A 21,820-nucleotide genomic window follows, 5' to 3' on the forward strand; every position below is an offset into this window, starting at 1 on the left:
GAGGAAGGATTACAAACCTATTCTGAAATACTAGTTTTGATAAAAAGTACAAGCCATGGAAAAGGGTGTAGCAGGAGTGCCCCCTAGTGGTGAACAGTTTTGGAAGAGGACATTCTGTACAGAAGTGAAGATGTATTAACGGAAGCGTGGAACTGGAAGGATGGCGCAGCCGTAGCTGCCTCACAGCGCTCGAGACCCGGGTTCCATCCCGACTACAGGCGCTGTCTGTACGCAGTTTGTACGTTCTCCCCGTGACCGCGTGGGTTGCCTCAGGGTGCTCCAGTTTCCTCCCACACTCCAAAGACGTACAGGTTTGTAGGTTAATTGGCTTTGGTATAATTGTAAAATTGTCCCTAGTGTGTGTAGGACAGTGTGAGTGTGCAGGGATCACTGGTCGGCGAGGACTCGGTGGGTCCAAGGGCCTGTTTCTGCGCTGTATCTCTAAACTAAACCTAAACTAAACTTCTGCTAGCATCAGTCATCCCATCTGTGATTCAGTTTGTTTCTTCCACTCCCCCCACACACACACACACACACACACACACGCACACACACACACGCATGCACACACACAGACATACACACACACCTACAAACACACACATAAATATACACACACACATACACCTACACACAGACACACCTACACACACACACACACACACACACACACACACACGTACACCACACACGTACACACACACACACGTACACAGACGTACACCACACACACACACACACACACACACACACACACACACACACACACACACACACACACACGTACACCGCACACACACACATGCACACGCACGCACCCACACACACAATGTTGGGCATGTCTGGAACGTCAGAATAAGGCAGATAATTTTCAACTTTGTAGCACAGCTGCAGTTGGAGCAGGTGAAGAGGGGCTGGCGTGAGGGACTAGCGTGAGGGGCTAGTGTGAGGGGCTAGTGAGGGGCTAGCGTGAGGGGCTAGTGTGTGGGGCTAGTGTGAGGGGCTAGTGAGGGGCTAGCGTGAGGGGTTAGCGTGAGGGGCTAGCGTGAGGGGCTAGTGTGAGGGGCTAGTGTGAGGGGCTAGCGTGAGGGGTTAGTGTGAGGGGCTAGTGTGAGTGGCTAGTGTGAGGGGCTAGCGTGAGGGGTTAGTGTGAGGGGCTAGTGTGAGTGGCTAGTGTGAGGGGCTAGTGAGGGGCTAGCGTGAGGGGCTAGTGTGAGGGGCTAGCGTGAGGGGCTAGCGTGAGGGGCTAGTGTGAGGGGCTAGTGTGAGGGGCTAGCGTGAGGGGCTAGTGTGAGGGGCTAGTGTGAGGGGCTAGTGTGAGGGGCTAGTGTGAGGGGCTAGTGTGAGGGGTTAGTGTGAGGGGCTAGTGTGAGGGGCTAGTGTGAGGGGCTAGTGTGAGGGGCTAGTGTGAGGGGCTAGTGAGGGGCTAGCGTGAGGGGCTAGTGTGAGGGGCTAGCGTGAGGGGCTAGCGTGAGGGGTTAGTGTGAGGGGCTAGTGTGAGGGGCTAGTGTGAGGGGCTAGTGTGAGGGGCTAGTGAGGGGCTAGCGTGAGGGGCTAGTGTGAGGGGCTAGTGTGAGGGGCTAGCGTGAGGGGCTAGTGTGAGGGGCTAGCGTGAGGGGCTAGTGTGAGGGGCTAGTGTGAGGGGCTAGTGTGAGGGGCTAGTGTGAGGGGCTAGCGTGAGGGGCTAGTGTGAGGGGCTAGCGTGAGGGGCTAGTGTGAGGGGCTAGTGTGAGGGGCTAGCGTGAGGGGTTAGTGTGAGGGGCTAGTGTGAGGGGCTAGTGTGAGGGGCTAGTGTGAGGGGCTAGTGTGAGGGGCTAGCGTGAGGGGCTAGTGTGAGGGGCTAGTGTGAGGGGCTAGTGTGAGGGGCTAGTGTGAGGGGCTAGTGTGAGGGGCTAGTGTGAGGGGCTAGCGTGAGGGGCTAGTGTGAGGGGCTAGTGTGAGGGGCTAGCGTGAGGGGCTAGTGTGAGGGGCTAGTGTGAGGGGCTAGCGTGAGGGGCTAGCGTGAGGGGTTAGCGTGAGGGGCTAGTGTGAGGGGCTAGTGTGAGGGGCTAGTGTGAGGGGCTAGCGTGAGGGGCTAGTGTGAGGGGCTAGCGTGAGGGGCTAGTGTGAGGGGTTAGTGTGAGGGGCTAGTGTGAGGGGTTAGTGTGAGGGGCTAGTGTGAGGGGTTAGCGTGAGGGGCTAGTGTGAGGGGCTAGTGTGAGGGGTTAGCGTGAGGGGCTAGCGTGAGGGGTTAGTGTGAGGGGCTAGTGTGAGGGGTTAGCGTGAGGGGCTAGTGTGAGGGGCTAGCGTGAGGGGCTAGTGTGAGGGGCTAGTGTGAGGGGTTAGCGTGAGGGGCTAGTGTGAGGGGCTAGCGTGAGGGGCTAGTGTGAGGGGCTAGTGTGAGGGGTTAGCGTGAGGGGCTAGCGTGAGGGGTTAGTGTGAGGGGCTAGTGTGAGGGGTTAGCGTGAGGGGCTAGTGTGAGGGGCTAGTGTGAGGGGCTAGTGTGAGGGGCTAGTGTGTGGGGTTAGTGTGAGGGGCTAGTGTGAGGGGCTAGTGTGTGGGGTTAGTGTGAGGGGCTAGTGTGAGGGGCTAGTGTGAGGGGCTAGTGTGAGGGGCTAGTGTGAGGGGCTAGTGTGAGGGGCTAGTGTGAGGGGCTAGTGTGTGGGGCTAGTGTGAGGGGCTAGTGTGGGGCTAGTGTGAGGGGTTAGCGTGAGGGGTTAGCATATGGGGTTAGTGTGAGGGCAGTGTTGTAGCTACGCTGCAGTTTGTGAAAGCAGGGAAGCTGGCCAGGAAAGAATGGAATAGTCTCCGGTGGAAGGAACCATCTGTTCAATTTCCTTTAATGTCCTTCAGTATGTTTGTACCTATCGAAGGATTTCTACTTAAAATTAATTATTTAATGGCATTCATCATTGTCCACACACATGAGCGGCTGGATATTTCAATGCGATACTTGTAACGTCACCTCTGTCAGAAGGTCTTACAATTACAGTTTAGTTTATTGTCACGTGTACCGAGGTACAGTGAAAAGCTTTTTGTTGCATGCTATCCAATCAGTGGGAAGACAATACATGATTACAATCCAGCCATTTACAGTGTATAGTGCTGTCGGCGTGGGGGGGGGGGCGCTGAGAACAAAGGGCACCTGGGGTGGGGAGGTGGCGGGGACGAACAATATTTAAGGGGTGTAACTGTAATGGCAATTTCTTTCTTTCCAATGTCCAACTTTCCGTTGCCATCACTACATAGGTAAGTCGGAGTGATCTTACGCAGATGAAAAAGAACAGACCTTCCAGTGGTTATTTTCAGTTTAGTTGGTTCTTTATTGAAGCAGCTGTACAAACAAAGAGATGAACGTTCCAGGTTCTCCTTATTCCCATACAAGCTGTAACTTTCTGTTCTCCCCAATCTGGTGAGAACTGTGTACCCTCCACCTCCTGTGCCTGGTCTGAATCATTCCCTGTCCCCTAAGCCCATATGTGACGCCCCACTATGCATCAGATGTCCGCCCCCAAGTGTCCAAACTAATACTGCTAGAAATATCTAGATAAAATAATATAATATGCCAACAGTAACTAGCCTGAACATAAAGTGCTCCTACAGGTACTTTGTACCTTTGCCTGAGCCTTGTGGCGACTCTTTTGTGCACTGCAAAAGTAGAGTATGTCACTGTACCTTCATACTACATATGACAATGTAGTATCTATTAATCTAGCAGTAGAGATTTACGAGTGTGGAGCGATTGTAATATGTGATTGTAGATCTGCTTCTGTGGCCAGCATGCAAATGGCCGCATGGATTGGGCGCCATCTTGGTTTCCAGCTCCACCTCAAAGACCTGAATCCAATCTCAGTCCAAGTCTGCTGATGCTGTCGTGTGTGGGGGGAAACGTGTTCTCAGCTGCCTGACCCGCTGAGTAGCCCAATCCAGACCAGACCAGACTCCCCGCCACCGAGTCGAGCTCCCCTTCACGCTGCTCCAGAAAAGCAGCCATCGTAATCAAAGACTTGTCCCACCCCGGTCATTCCTTCTTCTCCCCACTCCCGTCCGGCAGAAGGTACGGAAGCTTGAAAGCCCGCACCACCAGACTCAGGAACAGCTTCTTCCCCTCTGTTATCAGGCTTCTGAATGGTCCTTCCACAAACTAGGGTACTGTCCGATTCACCTCTACCCCGTTGCGGACATTGGGCTTTGTCTCTGGAACTGATGCTCTACAATGCTGAGAACTATATTCTGCATGTTAGATTCAAGATTCAAGAGAGTTTATTGTCATGTGTCCCAGATAGGACAATGAAATTCTTGCTTTGCTTCAGCACAACAGAATATAGAAGGCATAAATACAGAACAGATTAGTGTGTCCATATACCATTATATAAATATATACACACATGAATAAATAAAACAGATAAAGTGCAAATAAACAGACAATGGGCTATTAATGTTCAGAGTTTTGTATGAGTTGAGTTCAATAACCTGATGGCTGTGGGGAAGAAGCTGTTTCTGAACCTGGTCGTTGCAGTCTTCAGGCTCCTGTACCTTCTACCTGAAGGCAGCGGGGAGATGAGTGTGTGGCCAGGATGATGTGGGTCCTTGATGATGCTGCCTGCCTTTTTGAGGCAGCGACTGTAATAGCTTATATGTATCTTGAACTTTGTATATAGTTCAATTGTATACAGTAGATCTGCTTATCTGTACCTTTTATTTAGCGAATGCAAAGTCCTTTAGCCAAGCAGTTGCCTCTTGATCTGCTGTATGAAGGGTGACAAGTCCTCCTTTGAGTCTTTGTTGAGGGCATGCTTCAATGATGTGTTGCATTGTTTGCTCTCCACAAGCACACCATGGGGTTGGACTGCTGCCCCATTTGTGAAGGCTGGCCAAGCAGGGGCCATGTCCAGTCCTGAATCTATTCAGCGTCGTCCACTGCTTCCTTGGGAGATTGGTGCCAGGGACCGGTAGGGTGGGGTCTGACACCAGATGTTTATTTGGGACGTCCTTGGACTCCCATTCCCTTTTCCAAGCTGATTGGATGGTGAAATCAGCTGGTGGTGGGTTCTTCCAAATTGGTCGTCTAGATGGAAGTCGAGCAGTGGGTGGGTTGAAGATGTCCATGTGAATTGGCAGATGAGGGGAGTTTTTGGTCTTTTGGAGCATCCTTTGAGTGAGGACTACTCGCCGGATGTGTGGAGGGGCTATGTTGGATAGGACAGGGAGCCAGGGGAGTGGTGTTGAGCGGATTGTTCCTGTGATGATCCTCATTGTTGAGTTCAATTGGGTATCCACATGGTGTGTGTGGGATGACCTGGACCAAACAGGGGCACAATATTCGGCTGAAGAAAATGCAAGGGCTAGTGCTGAAATGCGCAGTGTGTACCTTGAACTTTGCTCTAACAATTGTACTTGATTATATTGATGTGTAATGTTATGTGATGTGAGTGGGTAGCTTTGCACTGTACACATGACAGCAATAAACCTCAACCTACTGGCATTACAATAGACAATAGGTGCAGGAGTCGGCCATCCGGCCCTTTGAGCCAGTCAATGTGATCATGGCTGATCATCCCCAATCAGTACCACGTTCCTGCCTTATCTTCAAATCCCCTGCATTATTCTTGCATTATAACATTGACAATCCTGCAAAAGACATTGAATTGAGTGTAAAGTGCTTTAAGACGCTCCAGTTGTGAAAGTCGAAATATAAATGCAATCATTTCTAGGACCTAGATGAGTGCCTATCCTGCGCAGATACCTGCACTGGTATCCTGTGTTACGGTGTCGGGGTTAATGGGGAGAATGGGGTTGAGAGGGGGAGATAGATCAGCCATGATTGAATGGCGGAGTAGACTTGATGGGCCGAATGGCCCACCTCTGTTCCTATCGCTTATCACCTTATCCAGCATTGTATTGTCAGCGCATATGGCAAAGTTATATTTGATCCTTGTATCCAAATTCATGATACAGATGGTAAACGGCAGGGTCCCAGCACAAATCCCTGCAATACCCCACTGGTCACAGCTTCACAAACCAAGACTGTTTATTCCCACTGCTTAATTCCCTAGTCCATGCCAGCAGGCTCCCCACCAAACCCTGTGCTCTAGTTTCATTTAATAATGTCATAGGGAATAGTAGAATAAGGCCATTCAGCCCATCAAGTCTACTCCGCCATTCTATCATGGCTGATCTATCTCTGCCTCCTAACCTCATTCTCCTGCCTTCTCCCCATAACCTCTGACACCCATACTAATCAAGAATCTATCTCTGCCTTGAAAATATCCATTGACTTGGCCTCCACAGCCTTCTGTGGTAAATAATTCCACAAATTCACCACTCTCTGACTGAAAAAATGTCTGCTCATCTCCTTCCTAGGAGTTGAAAATGTTCTTTAATTCTGAGGCTATGACATCTAGTCCTAGCCTCTCCCACTGGTGGAAACATCCTCTCCACATCCAATCTATTTAAGCCTTTCACTATTCTGTACGTTTCAATGAGGTCCCCCACTCATTCTTCTAAACTCCAGCGAGTACAGGCCTAGTGCTGACAAATGCTCATCCTATGTTAACCTACTAATTCCTGGGATCATTCTTGTAAACCTCCACCAGCACATCCTTCCTCGGATATGGTGCTCAAAATTGCTCGCAATATTCCAAATGACCAGCGCCTTATAGAGCCTCAGCCATTACATCCCTGTTTTTGTATACAAGCCCTCTTGAAATAAATGCTAGCATTGAGTTTGCTTTCTTTACTACGGCCGTGAGCCCCAGGCCGAGTTCGGCGATCGTTTGCCTGCTTTTGCTGCTGTTGAAGGTGAGACATTGCGTCCCGCCAGGGTCTTGGGCCTGTCCCACTTTGGCCGTCAGTTCCACGACAGGCCGTTGGCGCGCGTAGATTTTGTTCACTGCAAAAATTTCGGAGCGCTGCGCGATGTCGCGCACAACTACATACCCCTACACGCTTCTAAGTGGGACCGGCCCCGCGCGGCCACACGATGCCCGTGCGCGTCAACGCGATGACGAGGTCGCGTAATTTGTGTGCCAAGGACACGTAAGTGGGACAGGCCCTTTAGTCCCTTGCTGCCTGCTATAAAGTAGATTGAGATGCACAGAAGGCTTATGGTGTGCATATGGAATGCTTGTCCTCTAGTCGGGGCTTTGCGCATAAGTCGGGAAGTTATGCAGGAGCTTTACAGGACTTTAGAGCGCACATGCAGGCAGAGGAGATGAGTTTTAAATTTGTACCAGGCTCGGCAGAAATGTTGTGGAGTGAAGGGCCTGTTCTCGAGCTGTTCTATTTTCTTTAGTGTCTTTCTCAGCACATCCCTGGGTGGCACTCTAAAGACGCGCAGGTTTGTGCGTAAATTTGGCTTCGGTAAAAATTGTAAATTGTTCCTGGTGTGTGTGTGTATAGGATAGAGCTGGTGTAGGGGGCGATGCTGGTCGGCGAGGACTCGGTGGGCCGAAGGGCCTGTTTCCGCGCTGTGTCTCTGAACTGAACTAAGACAGGATTCCCAGTGGAGAGGAAAGGGAGGAAAGGCTTAAAATGGAGGAAAGCCGAGAGCTCAAGGCGTGCCGAGAGACTCGATGGGACCCACGTTTGCTTGTTTCCGCGCTGTATCTCTAAACTAAAAAAAAAGATTGCAGGCTCCTGAAGTGCAGACGCTGTTGTGAACGAGGATCGAGGCTGCCAGGTTCTGGTCAGCCCCTGCCCCCGGGCAGCAATGCCATAATGATGGGGCGAGCTCTCTCCAGCCCTGCTCGCTGGCGGTTAAACGTGGGTCTCCACTGTTTTTAGAACCGTGCCAGTCGATCCCCTGCAGCCAGCGGAGAGGTAAGACAAGAGGAATCCTCGTGCTCACATGATACTCCACACGCTGGGTCATTCACACCTCCCCGACGGATTCTCTCTCCCCCTGCAGTGTGACGGCGTGCTGCAGACCTTTAATTACTTATGGCTAAGTGTATGGATTTTCGCTGGATTAAGGATGGGCGAGCGGCGGCGCAACATTCCCAGTGGATTTCCGTAGCCGCACTTGGTGACAGGGTACAAATTACAAAGGCTTCGGGAAATATCAAGTGGATTAAATGTCAGCTTTGCCTGTCAACAGGGGGTGACAAATTACTCTTGCGTATGAATAATACCGATTGCAGTCTCCCTTTAGACAATAGGTGCAGGAGTAGGCCATTTGGCCCTTCGAGCCAGCACCACCATTCAATGTGATCATCCCCAATCAGTACCCCGTTCCTGCCTTCCCATATCCTCCGCTATTTTTAAGAGCCCTATCTAGCTCTCTCTTGAAAGCCTCCAGAGAACCTGCCTCCACCGTCCTCTGAGGCAGAGAATTCCACAGAATTCCGCTATATGTAAGGTGCAGAATGTAGAGGCAGGAATTGAGGCGGATTATTTTAATTCTCAATAGTTTCATTTAGAGATACAGCATGGAAACAGGCCCTTTGGCCCACTGAGTCTGACGGCCTGATCATCCATCTTACCTGTTTTCCCACTTTCTTTTCCACTCTCTTCACACCAGGGGTACTTTACAGAGGCCAGTAAACCAATCTACAATCTGTGCTGAGAGGTCTCTGCTCTCCCTGCTGGATGGGGCGGCATGGAGCCACAGCCCCACAGCGCCAGGGACCCGGGTTCGATCCTGACCTCTGGTGCTATCTGCGTGGAGTTTGCATGTTCTCCCCGTAAATCACCCCCCCTAGTGTGTCGGGAGTGGATGCGAAAATGGGATAGCATAGAATGAGTGTGAACAGCGTGGGCTGAAGGGCCTATTTCCACGCTGTACATTTCTTTAAATCTATCGATCACACTAGTTCTATGTTATCCACACATTAGGGGCAATTTGCAGAGGCCAATTAACTCACAAACCCACACGTATGTATGGGTTCCATGCTGTATCTCTATACTAAACGGATATAGCGTTTGATGGGCTTTTTTGTGGTTCTGACCTACATTCAGTATTGCTGTTACAACTGAACAATTTCAACTGAGTTGAACATTAAATCAAACTAGTTTCTCGAACCAGATTTTACAATTTAAGAAAATAGAGCATTTCCTTCCATTCAATTTTCTTATGACATCTACTTCGAAGTCTTATCTGCTGTTGGAATATCTTGTAACCAGATGGAGTGATGACAATAGACAACATGGGCCGCGGAACCGGGGGGGGCTGGGGGGGCTGCAGCCCCTCCACTGTTTTGGCGAGACATGCTTCATAACCCGAAATCATCCGGCCCGCAGGCATATTTTTCTCTTCTTCTGAGGACCTCCGACATCCAGAATCTCAGAACAAGCGCACAGTGAGCGCGGCAAAACCACGACCAGCCACGGCGGAACCCGACTGCCCCCCAAAACCCTTCCCCCCCCCCCCCCCTCCGCTCAACGGCAAATCACAGCGCGGTTCACCGTCGAGATATGGGGCAGTGAACGAAGTGCATTGATTAGCCGCCGAGCGGAAGGGAGGTCCCCGAGAGAGAGAGAGTCAGTCGGCCCCTAGAGGGAGAGAGAGAGTCGGCCCCGAGAGGGAGGGAGGGAGAGAAGGGGATGGGGGATATATCCCCCCCACTTTTTGAGTTGGGGTACGGCCTGTATTATCCCCCAGTTTTTGGAGGTCGAGCAACAAAAACATATATAATTGTGCTCCCTCGCCCCGCTCCCTCACCGGGTACCCCGAGGCCGGTGATCAGTGATAACTCAGCCCCCCCCCCCCCCCCCCACTTTCAAAAGTGTTCCATGGCCCCTGGACAATAGGTGCAGGAGTAGGCCATTCGGCCCTTCAATCCAGCACCACCATCCACTGTCAGTAACCCGTTCCTGCCTTCTCCCCATATATATGAGAGAGCAGGAAACAAGTGTGAGAGGAGTCTGTAGTCACCAGCGCTCTTTATGAGGCTTTAGATAGGCACCATGGATATGCAGGGAATGAGGGAATGTCAGTTCAAACACTGGGGCCGAAGGCATGTGCCAGTGCGTTAGCACAGGAACAGTGGGGAAACAGCCCTTCTCCCATGCCTCAGTCACCAAGAGTCCGTACAAGTCTGAAGAAGGGTTCGGCCCGAAACGTCCCTTATTCCTCGCTCCATAGATGCTGCCACGCTGATCACCAACATGTCCCAGCTACACTAATCCCACCTGCCTGCGCTTGGTCCATATCCATCCAAACTATCCTATCCTGCACCTGTTCTAACTGTTTCTTATATATTGCGATAGTCCGTGCCTCACCTACCTCCTCTGTCAGCTTGTTTCCATACAACCCACCACCCTTTGTGTGGACAAGTTACTCCTCGGTTCCTTTCAAATCTTTTCCTCTTCAACTTAACCTGGTCCTCGATTCCCCTATTTGGGCAAGAGACACTGTACATCTACTCAATCTATTCCTCTTATGATTTTATACAACTCTATAAGATCACCCCTCATCTTCCTGCACTACAAGGAATAGAGTCCCAGCCTACTCAACCTCTCTCTACAGCTCACACCCTTTAGCCCTGGCAACATCCTTGTAAATCTTCTCTGTACCCTTTCCGGCTTGGCAACATCTTTCCTATAACACGTTGCCCAGAACTGAACACAATAGTCTAAATGCAGCCCCACCAAGGTCTTCTATCTGTTTTCCCAAAAAGGTGGAGTTCTTCGAGCCGTTCTGGGATAGCGGTGAGCCCCGGTTTGGAGAAGCGGGAGCGAGAGGTTGGAAGGCCTGGATGCGACAGCAGGAGAAAGGTGGATGGATTATCCTGAACGAGGAAGGTGAGCCTCTCTCTGACGTTTATTCAGCTTAAGGTATCTAACTCTGGAAGGCGACTGTCAAAGCTGCCACCGCCAGACATAAAAACAGTTTTTATCCACGAGTAGTTGCTCTACTCAACAGCCAAAAATCTGTAGCCTCCCTTTGATCTGGTATTTTGTTGGTTCACATGCTTGATCAATGGTGTTTTATCATTAATGTTTTATTATTATTAATGTTGAGTGTTTTCTGAGTCATTCGTAACTGTCACTGTATGTCATGTTGTTACTTGTGGGCGGAGCACCAAGAAAAATTTCTTGTATGTGAATACTTGGCCAATAAACTTACTTACTTAACTTCACTGGACGCCTGTGTCAGCGCGAAAGCAGGCATTTAATGCACATCCCTAATTGCCCCCAAACGTCTTAATAGAGCGTTCCCTGTGACACACATTGTTTCAGTAAGTGAAAGGCTTGCGACGTTTATTGGCTCTGGTATAAATGTAAATTGTCGTGTGTGTGTGTCTGTGTGTGTGTGTGTGTGTGTGTGTGTGTGTGTGTGTGTGTGTGTGTGTGTGTGTGTGTGTGTGTGTGTGTGTGTGTGTGTGTGTGTGTGTGTGTGTGTGTGTGTGTGTGTGTGTGTGTGTGTGTGTGTTAGCGTTAATGTGCGGGCATCGCTAGTTGGAGTAGACTCGGTGGGCCGAAGGGCCTGTTTCCGCACTGTATCTCTAAACTAAACTTAAGCTAATTGATCTAACAGCCGACCACTTTAACTTGAACAGGAGAGGATGAGGAAGAGGATGAAGATGGGGAGGAGATCAAGGACAAGAGCCGACCCAAGTGGCAGCTCTGGGTGCAGGTAGAAGGTGCCCGCGACGCCAAGTACTGGTTGCCATGGCGAGCCAAGAAGGTGAAGGGTCAAGCTGAGGAGGATTGCGAGGATCCTGACAGGCAGGTGAGGCAAACTTTTAGTCAATTGGCACGTGTACCGAGGTACAGTGAAAAGCTTTTGTTGCGTGCTAACTTTGTACCCACAGCAAAAAGGGGAAACGAAACTGACTGCCCCCTGCCCCATATCATTGCACATCCCCAATCCTTTCCACTCGTCACTTTAACTTCATGTTTCATGTATTTTGTGTTTTATGACTGTTGGCAGATCAATTTTCCTCCTGGGATAAATAAAGTTCTATCGTATCGTAAAGACCAAAAGGCAGGATAGCGAGCGGCAGCCACTTATCTGTGTTCCCTTCCACAATTCACTTTGAAATCCCTTTATGAACATAGAACATGAATACGGTGCAGCCCAAGAAGTCTGTTTCAAACATGATGCCGTATCAAGCTATATTTTTAGCACAGAGATAGACAGATTCTTGACTAGTACGGGTGTCAGAGAATTTGGGGAGAAGGCAGGAGAGTGGGGTTGAGGGGGAAAGGTAGATCAGCCAAATTCATATTCCTCCATCCCCTGTTCCGAATAAATTTCCAGATCCTCCTTTATGTCTACAAAGCCCTTAACGGGCTTGCCCCCACCTGCCCTTAACGGGCTTGCCCCCACCTACATCAAAGGTCTGCTCACCCACCACACCACTTCCAGGTCCCTCAGATCGGCCGACTTGGGGTTACTGAACATCCCGCGGTCTAGGCATAAGCTCTGGGGCGACCGCACCTTTGCGGTTGCAGCTCCTAGACTGTGGAACAGCATCCCTCTTCCCATCAGAACTTCCCCCTCCATCGACTCTTTTAAGTCGAGATTTAAAACTCATCTTTACTCTCAAGCCTTTCTTGACGTCCTCTGATGGAGGGCTATATGTATGTATTTATGTATGTACTTAATCTATGAACCAATGTTGTATAACGTTAGTACCTCCACCAATGTAAAGCACTTTGGCCAACGAGAGTTGTTTTTTAAATGTGCAATAGAAATAAAAGTGACTTGACTTGACTCTATCCAAGTGCCGTCCCAAGAGTCTCTTAAACGCCACCATCAATGTCTCCACCACACCCCTGGAAGTGCAATCCAAGCACTCATCACCCTCTGTGTAAAATAAAATGTGCCCTGCACGTCTCCTTTAAATTTTTCTCCTCTCACCTATGCTCTCCAGACCGCAGTGGAGGCCAATTCACTGGATGTTTTCAAGAGAGAGTTAGATACAGCTCTTAGGGATAATGGAATCAAGCAATATGGGGAGAAAGCAGGAACGGGGTACTGATTTGTGATGATCAGCCATGATCATATTGAATGGTGGTGCTGGCTCGAAGGGCCGAATGGCCTCCTCCTGCACCTATTGCCTATTGTCATCACTCCATCTGGTTACAGGAAACAAAGAGTAGGGATTAACGGGTCCCTTTTAGAATGGCAGGCAGTGACTAGTGGGGAACCGCAAGGCTCGGTCCTGGGACCGCAGCTATTTACAACATACATCAATGATTTGGATGAAGGGATTCAAAGTAACATTAGCAAATTTGCAGATGACACAAAGCTGGGTGGCAGTGTGAACTGTAAGGGGGATGCTATGAGAATGCAGGGTGACTTGGACAGGTTGGGGGAGTGGGCAGATGCATGGCAAATGAAGTTTAATGTGGATAAATGTGGATAATGTGGATAAATGTGAAGTCCTCCTCTCTCTCCAACGTGAGTTGAGACTGAAGAAAGGTCCCGGCCCGAAACGTGGCATGCCCATGTCCACCCGAGATGCTCCTTGACTCGCTGAGTTACTCTAGCACTTTTAGTCAGTATAATTTCTGCAATGCACCACGAGTATTCGGTAAGAGGGAGGAAAGATTTAATAGGAATCCGAGGGATAACTTTTTTCACACAAAGGGTGGTGGGTGTCTGGAACGAGCTGCCGGAGGAGGTAGTTGAGGCTGGGTACAATTGTAATGTTTAAGAAACATTAAGAAACACAGGCACATGTGTAGGACAGGTTTAGATGGATATGGGCCAGATGTGGGACTAGTGCTGATGGGATCGGGCCGGCGTGGGAAAGTTGGGCCGAAGGGCCTGTTTCCCACACTGTATGAGTCTTTAATTCTGTCACCTTTTCGTATAGTTTAGAGATACAGCCCTTTGGCCCACCGAGTCCGCACCGACCAGCGATCCCCGCACACTAACACTGTCCCACACGCACTGGGAACAATTTACATTTTATACCAAGCCAATTAACCTACAAACCTGCATGTCTTTGGAGTGTGGGAGGAAACCGAAGATCTCTGAGAAAACCCACGCAGGTCACGGGAAGATCGTACAAACTCCGTACAGACGGCACCCGTAGTCGGGATCAAACCCGGGTGTCTGGTGCTGTGAGGCAGCAACTCTACCGCTGTGCCACTGTGCCTCAGATCCCAATGCCCTTTCCAAGGGTTCCTCATTCAGACAGTGAGTGGGCTTTGTTTTACAGCATTTTGGGCATCTTCCAGGGCTCACTAACAGCGTTCTCTCCCGATCCGTCAGGTGCTGTTTGATGACATTGGCGACTCGATGTTCAGGATCTGCAGCCCCGGGCTGAAGTTCCAACTCCTGTCCTGCTTCCTGCGTTTCCTGGGGGTCCCCGCCGGCTCGGAGCTGCCCCCCTCCTGCCTGAACCTGGCGCTGGACGAGCCGGCCCTGCTGGCCAGCGGATCGGAGGGCGCCATGCTGGCGGACGGCTCCGGCCCTTCGACCGGCGGGGTGGCGGCTGTCGGCCTCCTGGACGCGGGGCCCCGACCGGGGACCGGGCACTGCAGGGCCGGGGAGGAGTTCATCCGCTTCGTTTTCCAACAAGCCCTGCCTCATCTCTCCGGGGAAGAGCAGTCGGAGCTGGCTCTGAGCTGGCTGCTCTACGAGAAATCCAAGGTAGGAGCACCTTGTCCCGGACATTCGGCCCTTCGGGTCTGTGCTAGATCACGGGACAGTGCCATTCCCACAGTATTCTTACCTGTAACCCGTTCCCACTTGTATTTCCAGCAATCAGTAAGCTATTCCCACTTCCATTCCCAGAACCTGTGGCCTATCCCACTTAAATTCCCAGGAACCCCCCCCCCACCCTTCACTCACCGACACACTAGGGATGCAATTTACAACGGGATGTGGGAGGAATCCGGAGCCCCCGGAGAAAACCAACGTAATCACTGGGAGAACGTGCAAACTCCACACAGGCAGTAGCATGGGTATGAATCAAACGCGGGTCACTGTCGCTGTGAGGCAGTGGTACTACCAGCTGCACCACTGTGCTGATTCGAACAGGTTTTGGCCCTTCTTCCATTTCATAAGTGATAGCAACAGAATTAGGCCATTCGGCCCATCAAGTCTATTCTACCATTCAATCAGGGCTGATCTATCTCTCCCTCCTAACCCCATTCTCCTGCCTTCCCCCCATAACCTCTAACACCCGTACTAATCAAAAATCTCTATCTCTGCCAAAATTATCCATTGACTTGGCCTCCACAGCCTTCTGTGGCAAAGAATTCCACAGATTCACCACCCTCTGACGAAATAAGTTTCTCCTCATCTACTTCCTAAAAGAACGTCCTTTAATTCTGAGGCTATGACCTCTAGTCCTAGACTCTCCCACTAGTGGGAACATCCTCTCCACATCCACTCTATCTTAAGAATAAGGAGTAAGCCATTTAGAACGGAGACGAGGAAACACTTTTTCTCACAGAGAGTTGTGGGTCTGTGGAATTCTCTGCCTCAGAGAGCGGTGGAGGTCGGTTCTCTAGATTCTTTCAAGAGAGAGCTAGATAGGGCTCTTAAAGATAATGGAGTCAGGGGATATGGGGAGAAGTCAGGAACGGGGTACTGATTTTGGATGATCAGCCATGATCACATTGAATGTGATGTCTGTGTCATCTTATCCAAATTTGAGTCTTAAAACCACGACATGATCAGCCATGATCACATTGAATGGCGGTGCTGGCTCGAAGGGCCGAATGGCCTACTCCTGCACCTATTGTCTATTGTGTATCCAAGCCTTTCACTATTCTGTATGTTTCAATGAGGTCCCCCCCTCATTTTTTTCTAAACTCCAGCGAGTACTGGCCCAAGTGCCGACAAACCCTCATCATAGGTTAACCCAGTGATTCCCAACCGCCATGGCACATTTCAGGGGGGCCACTGAAAAATTTGGGGATTTAGGGGGCCACAGGTTCAATGAAGGGGACCACTTTTTTCCCGCTAATAATGTCAGGGGGGCCACAGAAAAATTAAAGAGCCAAGGGAGGGGGCGGGGGGGGGGTGGAATACATCCATGAAAAGGATTATAATTATAATATAGTTGTTTAAGAGTGTAACATTTAAGAATATTTGTGTAGGAAAGAACAGCAGATGCTGGTTTAAAATGCTGGAGTAACTCAGACCTCGACCTGAAACGTCGCCTATTCCTTCTCTCCAGATTTGATGATGCCTGTTCCCGCTGAGTTACTCCAGCATTTTGTGGCTGTCTAGACAATAGATAATTAGGTGCAGGAGTAGGCCATTCGGCCCTTCGAGCCAGCACCGCCATTCAATGTGATCATGGCTGATCATGTCGTGGTTTTAAGACTCAAATTTGGATAAGATGACACAGACACGGAGAATTCTTCAAGAAGACGAAAGCCTTTATTTGCAAATATTCAGCTGGAACATTCAGAGATGACATCACCTGTCCATTCTCTAATAGCTCTTCGATTCACAGAAACAAGCAACTTTTATTACACTCTTTCAGCCTTATCTCTGCCACACTATCTTTCATGCTGTACTCCTTTGCATCAATCTGTCTTTGATTCTAGTATTCACTGTCTCGCCACCATTACTTTCAACCTTGGTTCAGTCTTATTAAACTTTACATTTCTTGTCATATCTCGTCCTTCACTCGCCACCCTTAAAATTAACTTCTAATGTCCCAGCTTTGTCCTGCCATTATGTTTCAGTTAAAGCCAAGGCTACACAAGCCAAGGCTACCCACACCATATTATATTGTTACATATTGGTTTATATGTTTACACACTAAGATACAAATGACAATAAACTCACTTGAACACTTGAACTTGAATGCATTTATTAAGAATACAGATACACAAAAGTAAAAATAAGTAGGTACACAAAAAAGCTGGAGAAACTCAGCGGGTGCAGCAGCATCTATGGAGCGAAGGAAATAGGCAACGTTTCGGGCCAAAACCCTTCTTCAGTAAAAATAAGTAACTGGTTTAGTGCCTTGATTACTAGATAAATGTTAAGTGCTGCAAAACTAACAATCACGTGAGTCTGAGTACAATAAGCTGATTACGTAAAATAGCTGACATCGCTGGCTATGATAAATGTCTTAATTAAGTCTTCTATAACTTCCATAATCGTCCCCAATCAGTACCCCGTTCCTGTCGTCTCCCCATATCCCCTGACTCCGCTATTTTTAAGAGCCCTATCTAGCTCTCTCTTGAAAGCGTCTAAGAATATTTGTTTAGCTAATTGGGTGATTTTGTATTGTGGTGGTGGGTTTGTTTTGTATTGTGTATATATTATTTATGCAATAAATTGATTACAATTATTTTTACCCATAAAGTGAATCAGAAGTTGGTACTTTGTGTAAGTGAGTGCGTGGTGGTTGTCTTTCCCCCAGGTGGTGCAGAACCTGCGTCTGGGAAGCAAGAGGGTGAAGCCGCAGGGCAAGAGGAGCAAGCGGCTGGCCAAGAGGCTGCTGAAGGAGCCAGCCAACCGCAACAGCCTGGCCTTGTGGAGGGAGTTTGCCCACCTGGAGTGGCTGCTGGGCAACGTGGACGAGTCGCGGCGGGTCTTCCACACGGCCGTGTCCTCCGATGCCGCGCAGGGACTGTCCAGCTCCTCGCTCTGCCGGCTCTGCCTCCTCTACGCCTCGCTGGAGCTGGAGCTGGAGGTGGCGGGGCAGGCGGCTTGCCCTCGCGCCCTGCACGTGCTGACCAGGCTGGCCCAGGGGGACGGGCGGCCGTTCGCTGGTGAGGTGCCGGCGGTGGACGTGCTGAAGGCGCGGCGGAGCTACGAGCAGGCGGTACGGTGTCTCCCCGCCGACCCCGCTCACCTGGCCAGCCTGGCCGGCTGCTACGCCCTCTTCCTCTACCTCACGGTGGGCCTGCAGGCCGCCGACACTCTCTACCGGCAGGCGGCCGACTGGCTGGACGTGCTGCCCCCCCCGGCGGAGTCGGCGCCGGCCGCATCCTCGCGCGTCTCCGCCTCGCGCCGCCTGGCCACCATGCATGTGGCGCTGCTGTGGTTCCACGCCCGGGCGGGCCCCCGCCCCAGGCGGCCCCTGGTCGAGGCACTGCAGGCTGCCCTGCGCCGCTTCCCCGGCAGCCCGCGCCTCTGGCGGCTCTTCGTGCGGCTGGCCAGCACCGCGCCGCACAGCGGCAGCACCGCACGCCGCTTCTTCCACAGCCTCACCCGCGCAAACAGAGGCGACATCTTGCCATGGCTGTTCGCCATCCACGCAGAGGAGCAGAGGAAGCAGCGCATCGACTCAGTACTGAGGTGAGAGCACAATGAATATAGAACGGGACAGGCCCTTTGGCCCACAATGTCCATGCTGAACATAGTCACACAGTGTGGAAACAGGCTCTTCGGCCCACAATGTCCATGCTGAATATGAACCTGGAACAGTACAGAAACAGGCCCTTCAGCCCAGAAATGTCCGTGCTGAAAAGAGACACAATATGCTGGAATAAACATAGAAACATAGAAAATAGGTGCAGGAGTAGGCCATTCGGCCCTTCGAGCCTGCACAGCCATTCAATATGATCATGGCTGATCATCCAACTCAGTATACTGTATCTGCCTTCTCTCCATACCCCCTGATCCCTTTAGCCACAAGGGCCACATCTAACTCCCTCTTAAATATAGCCAATGAACTGGCCTCAACTACTTTCTGTGGCAGAGAATTCCACAGATTCACCTATGTGAAAAAAAATATTCTCATCTCTGTCCTAAAAGACTTCCCCCTTATCCTTAAACTGTGACCCCTTGTTCTGGACTTCCCCAACATTGGGAACAATCTTCTTGCATCTAGCCTGTCCAACCCCTTAAGAATTTTGTAAGTTTCTATAAGATCCCCCCTCAATCTTAACTCAGCGGGACAGGCAGCATCTCTGGAGAGAAGGAATGGGTGACGTTTCGGCTCGAGTCCCTATGGGTCTACCATTCCTTCTCTCCAGAGATGCTGCCTCACCCGCTGAGTTACTCCAGCATTTTGTGTCTGTCCAATTTAAACCAGCACCTGCAGTTCTTTCCTACACATGTCCATGCTGAACATGGCACAGAACATAGAACAGTACAGCACAGAAACAGGCCCTTCGGCCCACAATGTCCGTCCTGAACATGAACATAGAACATAAAGGAGGACAGCACAGGAGCAGAGGAAGTAGCGCGCGGACTCTGTACTGAGGTAAGAGCAGATAGAATATAGAACAGAAACCGGCCCTTCCGACCCACATTGGCCATACCAAATGTGAATTATGAATGAATATGTTTATTGGCCAAGTATTCAGATACAAGGAATTTGCCTTGGTGCTCCGCCCGCAAGTGACAACATGACATACAGTGACAGTTGGGAATGACACATAAAACATTAAACATTAATAATAAAACATTATTGATTAAACATGTGAATTAAATAAAATACCAGAGCAAATACCATAGTACAACACAACACAGGAGCAGGCCTTTCGGCCCACTGTTTCCATGCCAAACATCAACATACTGTAGAAGAGTTGTGAATCTGTGGAATTCTCTGCCTCAGAAGGCAGTGGAGGCCAATTCTCTGGATGCTTTCAAGAGAGCGTTAGATAGAGTTCTTGAAGATAGCGGAATCAGGGGATATGGGGAGAAGGCAGGAACGGGGTACTGATTGGGGATGATCACAGTGAATGGGGCGGTGCTGGCTCGAAGGGCCGAATGACCTACTCCTGCACCTATTGTCTATTGTCTATGGTACAGCACAAGAACAGGTCCGACGGCCCACTATGCCCATGCTGAACATGACGCCAATTTAAACTAATCTCCTTTGCCTGCACATGATCCGTAGCCCTCCATTCCCTGCATGTCCACGTGCCCATCTGAAGCTCTGTCAAAAGTCACGCTCAAATCTGCCTCTATGAATTATATAAAGCTGCATCATGACTTCCTGACCCTGACACTCAATGCCCCCCCCCCCCCCACCCCCGACCTGCGATGAAAGCCGGCGTGCCAAATGCATTCTTTACCACCATCTTGCTTTGCCCACGTTAGCTGCTGCTATCCCATGTTGAGGGGGGACCTCATTGAAACTCACAGAATAATGAATGGCAGAGGTAGAGTGGATGTGGAGAGGATGTTTCCACTGGTGGGATAGTCCAGGACCAGAGGTCTTAGCCCCAGAATTAAAGGGCGCTCTTTTAGAAAGGGGGTGACCTCTTTAGTCAGAGGGTGGTGAATCTGTGGAACTCATTGCCACAGAGGGCTGTGGAGGCCAAGTCGGTGGATATTTTTAAGGCCGAGACAGACAAATTCTTGACTAGAGCGGGTGTCAAGGGTTATGGGGAGAAGGCAGGACAATGGGATTAGGAGGCAGAGAGCAGCCGTGATTGAATGGGGGAATAGACACGATAGGCTGAATGGCCTAATTCTGCCGCTACAACCTGCGAGCTTGTGGGATGCATCCCTCTGGCTAGGAAGTGCTTTGGGGCGGTGTACGGATGGGTGACCGCGCTGGTTGTTTTTTTTTCTCCCCGTGCAGGGCGGGTGCTGGGATGGAGCACAGCATGGTGCCGGAGACGGGCCTGGACAATCGTATCGCAGCGCTGTTTGAGCATGCCGTGGGGTCGGAGGCGGGAGCGCACTGCGTCCTGCTCTGGAGGATGTTCCTGCGGTTTACGGTAAGGGGGGGGGGGGACGCACACGGGGGGGGGGCGCACAACCCACCCCCCCACCCTGCAGCCTGAAGAGGGGTCCCCACCCGAAACATCGCCTGCTCCTTCTCTCCAGAGATGCCGCCTGGCCCACTGAGTTACTCCAGCACTCTGTGTCCATCTCCTTCCCTCCCTCTTGTCCCTTCCCCCCTCTGTCTTGTATCTCTCCCTCCCACTTTTACTCTTTCCTTTCCTCTCTCTTACTTTCTCTCTATCACTCTCTCTCCTTTCTCCCCCCTCTCTCGCCCTCCCCTCTCGCCCGCCACCCTCTCTCGCTCTCCCCACTCTCTCTTGAACCCCCCCCTCTCTCGCCCCCTCTCTCCCCACCCTCTCTCGCCCCCCCCCCCTCTCTCGCCTCCCCCCTCCCCTCCCACCCGCAGTTTCAGAGTGGGCCCCCTCTGTACTGGCCACACCAGTGGGTGCTTGCCCTTTGCCCTTTGCCCTTTGCCCTTTGCCCTGGGCACAGCCGTTGTTGCCCAGTCCCCGTTCTAACGTTGCGATTGCTTTGATTCGCCAACAATGCAGGCGGCGCGAGGGGATGTGGGGCGGACGAGAGGTGTGTTCTACAGAGCGCTGCAGCACTGTCCCTGGGCCAAGGTAAGCAACAACGCTCGAGATTCCCTCCAACCACCCAATCACCCTCTCACCATTTACTCTGCTCTGCCCCACAGAATCTAATCCAAACGCCTTACATTCCATATGATAACAAGAGGAGTTGAGTATAGGAGCCAAGAGGTCCTTCTGCAGTTGTACAGAGCCCTAGTGAGACCACACCTGGAGTATTGTGTGCAGTTTTGGTCCCCTAATTTGAGGAAGGATATTCTTGCTATTGAGGGAGTGCAGCGTAGGTTTACAAGGTTAATTCCCGGGATAGCGGGACTGTCATATGCTGAGAGAATGGAGTGGCTGGGCTTGTACACTCTGGAGTTTAAAAGGATGAGAGGGAACCTTATTGAAACATATAAGATTATTAAGGGTTTGAACAGGCTAGAGGCAGGAAACATGTTTCCGATGTTGGGGGAGTCCAGAACCAGGGGCCACAGTTTAAGAATTAGGGGTAAGCCATTTAGAACGGAGACGAGGAAACACTTCTTCACGCAGAGAGTTCAGCACCGTCATTCTTCGAGCCAGCACCGCCATTCAATGTGATCATGGCTGATCATCCCCAATCAGTACCCCGTTCCTGCCTTCTCCCCATATCCCCTGACTCCACTATTCTTAAGAGCCCTATCTAGCTCTCTCTTGAAAGCATCCAGCG

The 21,820-nt window shown here is 50.7% G+C and overlaps 1 protein-coding gene across 1 annotated transcript in view; it reads left to right on the top strand.

Moving 5' to 3' along the window:
• Positions 1–21,820, top strand: part of nrde2 (NRDE-2, necessary for RNA interference, domain containing) — a 51,448-nt gene that overhangs the window by 28,366 nt on the left and 1,262 nt on the right. The window contains exons 8-13 of the mRNA XM_033027547.1: positions 10,599–10,722; positions 11,481–11,653; positions 14,150–14,530; positions 17,271–18,151; positions 20,391–20,529; positions 21,088–21,159. Of these exons, the coding sequence (XP_032883438.1) occupies positions 10,599–10,722; positions 11,481–11,653; positions 14,150–14,530; positions 17,271–18,151; positions 20,391–20,529; positions 21,088–21,159 (1,770 nt within the window). The remainder of the gene's footprint in view (positions 1–10,598; positions 10,723–11,480; positions 11,654–14,149; positions 14,531–17,270; positions 18,152–20,390; positions 20,530–21,087; positions 21,160–21,820) is intronic.

Source organism: Amblyraja radiata, chromosome 9 (assembly GCF_010909765.2).
Source record: "Amblyraja radiata isolate CabotCenter1 chromosome 9, sAmbRad1.1.pri, whole genome shotgun sequence".
Lineage (NCBI taxonomy): Eukaryota > Metazoa > Chordata > Chondrichthyes > Rajiformes > Rajidae > Amblyraja > Amblyraja radiata.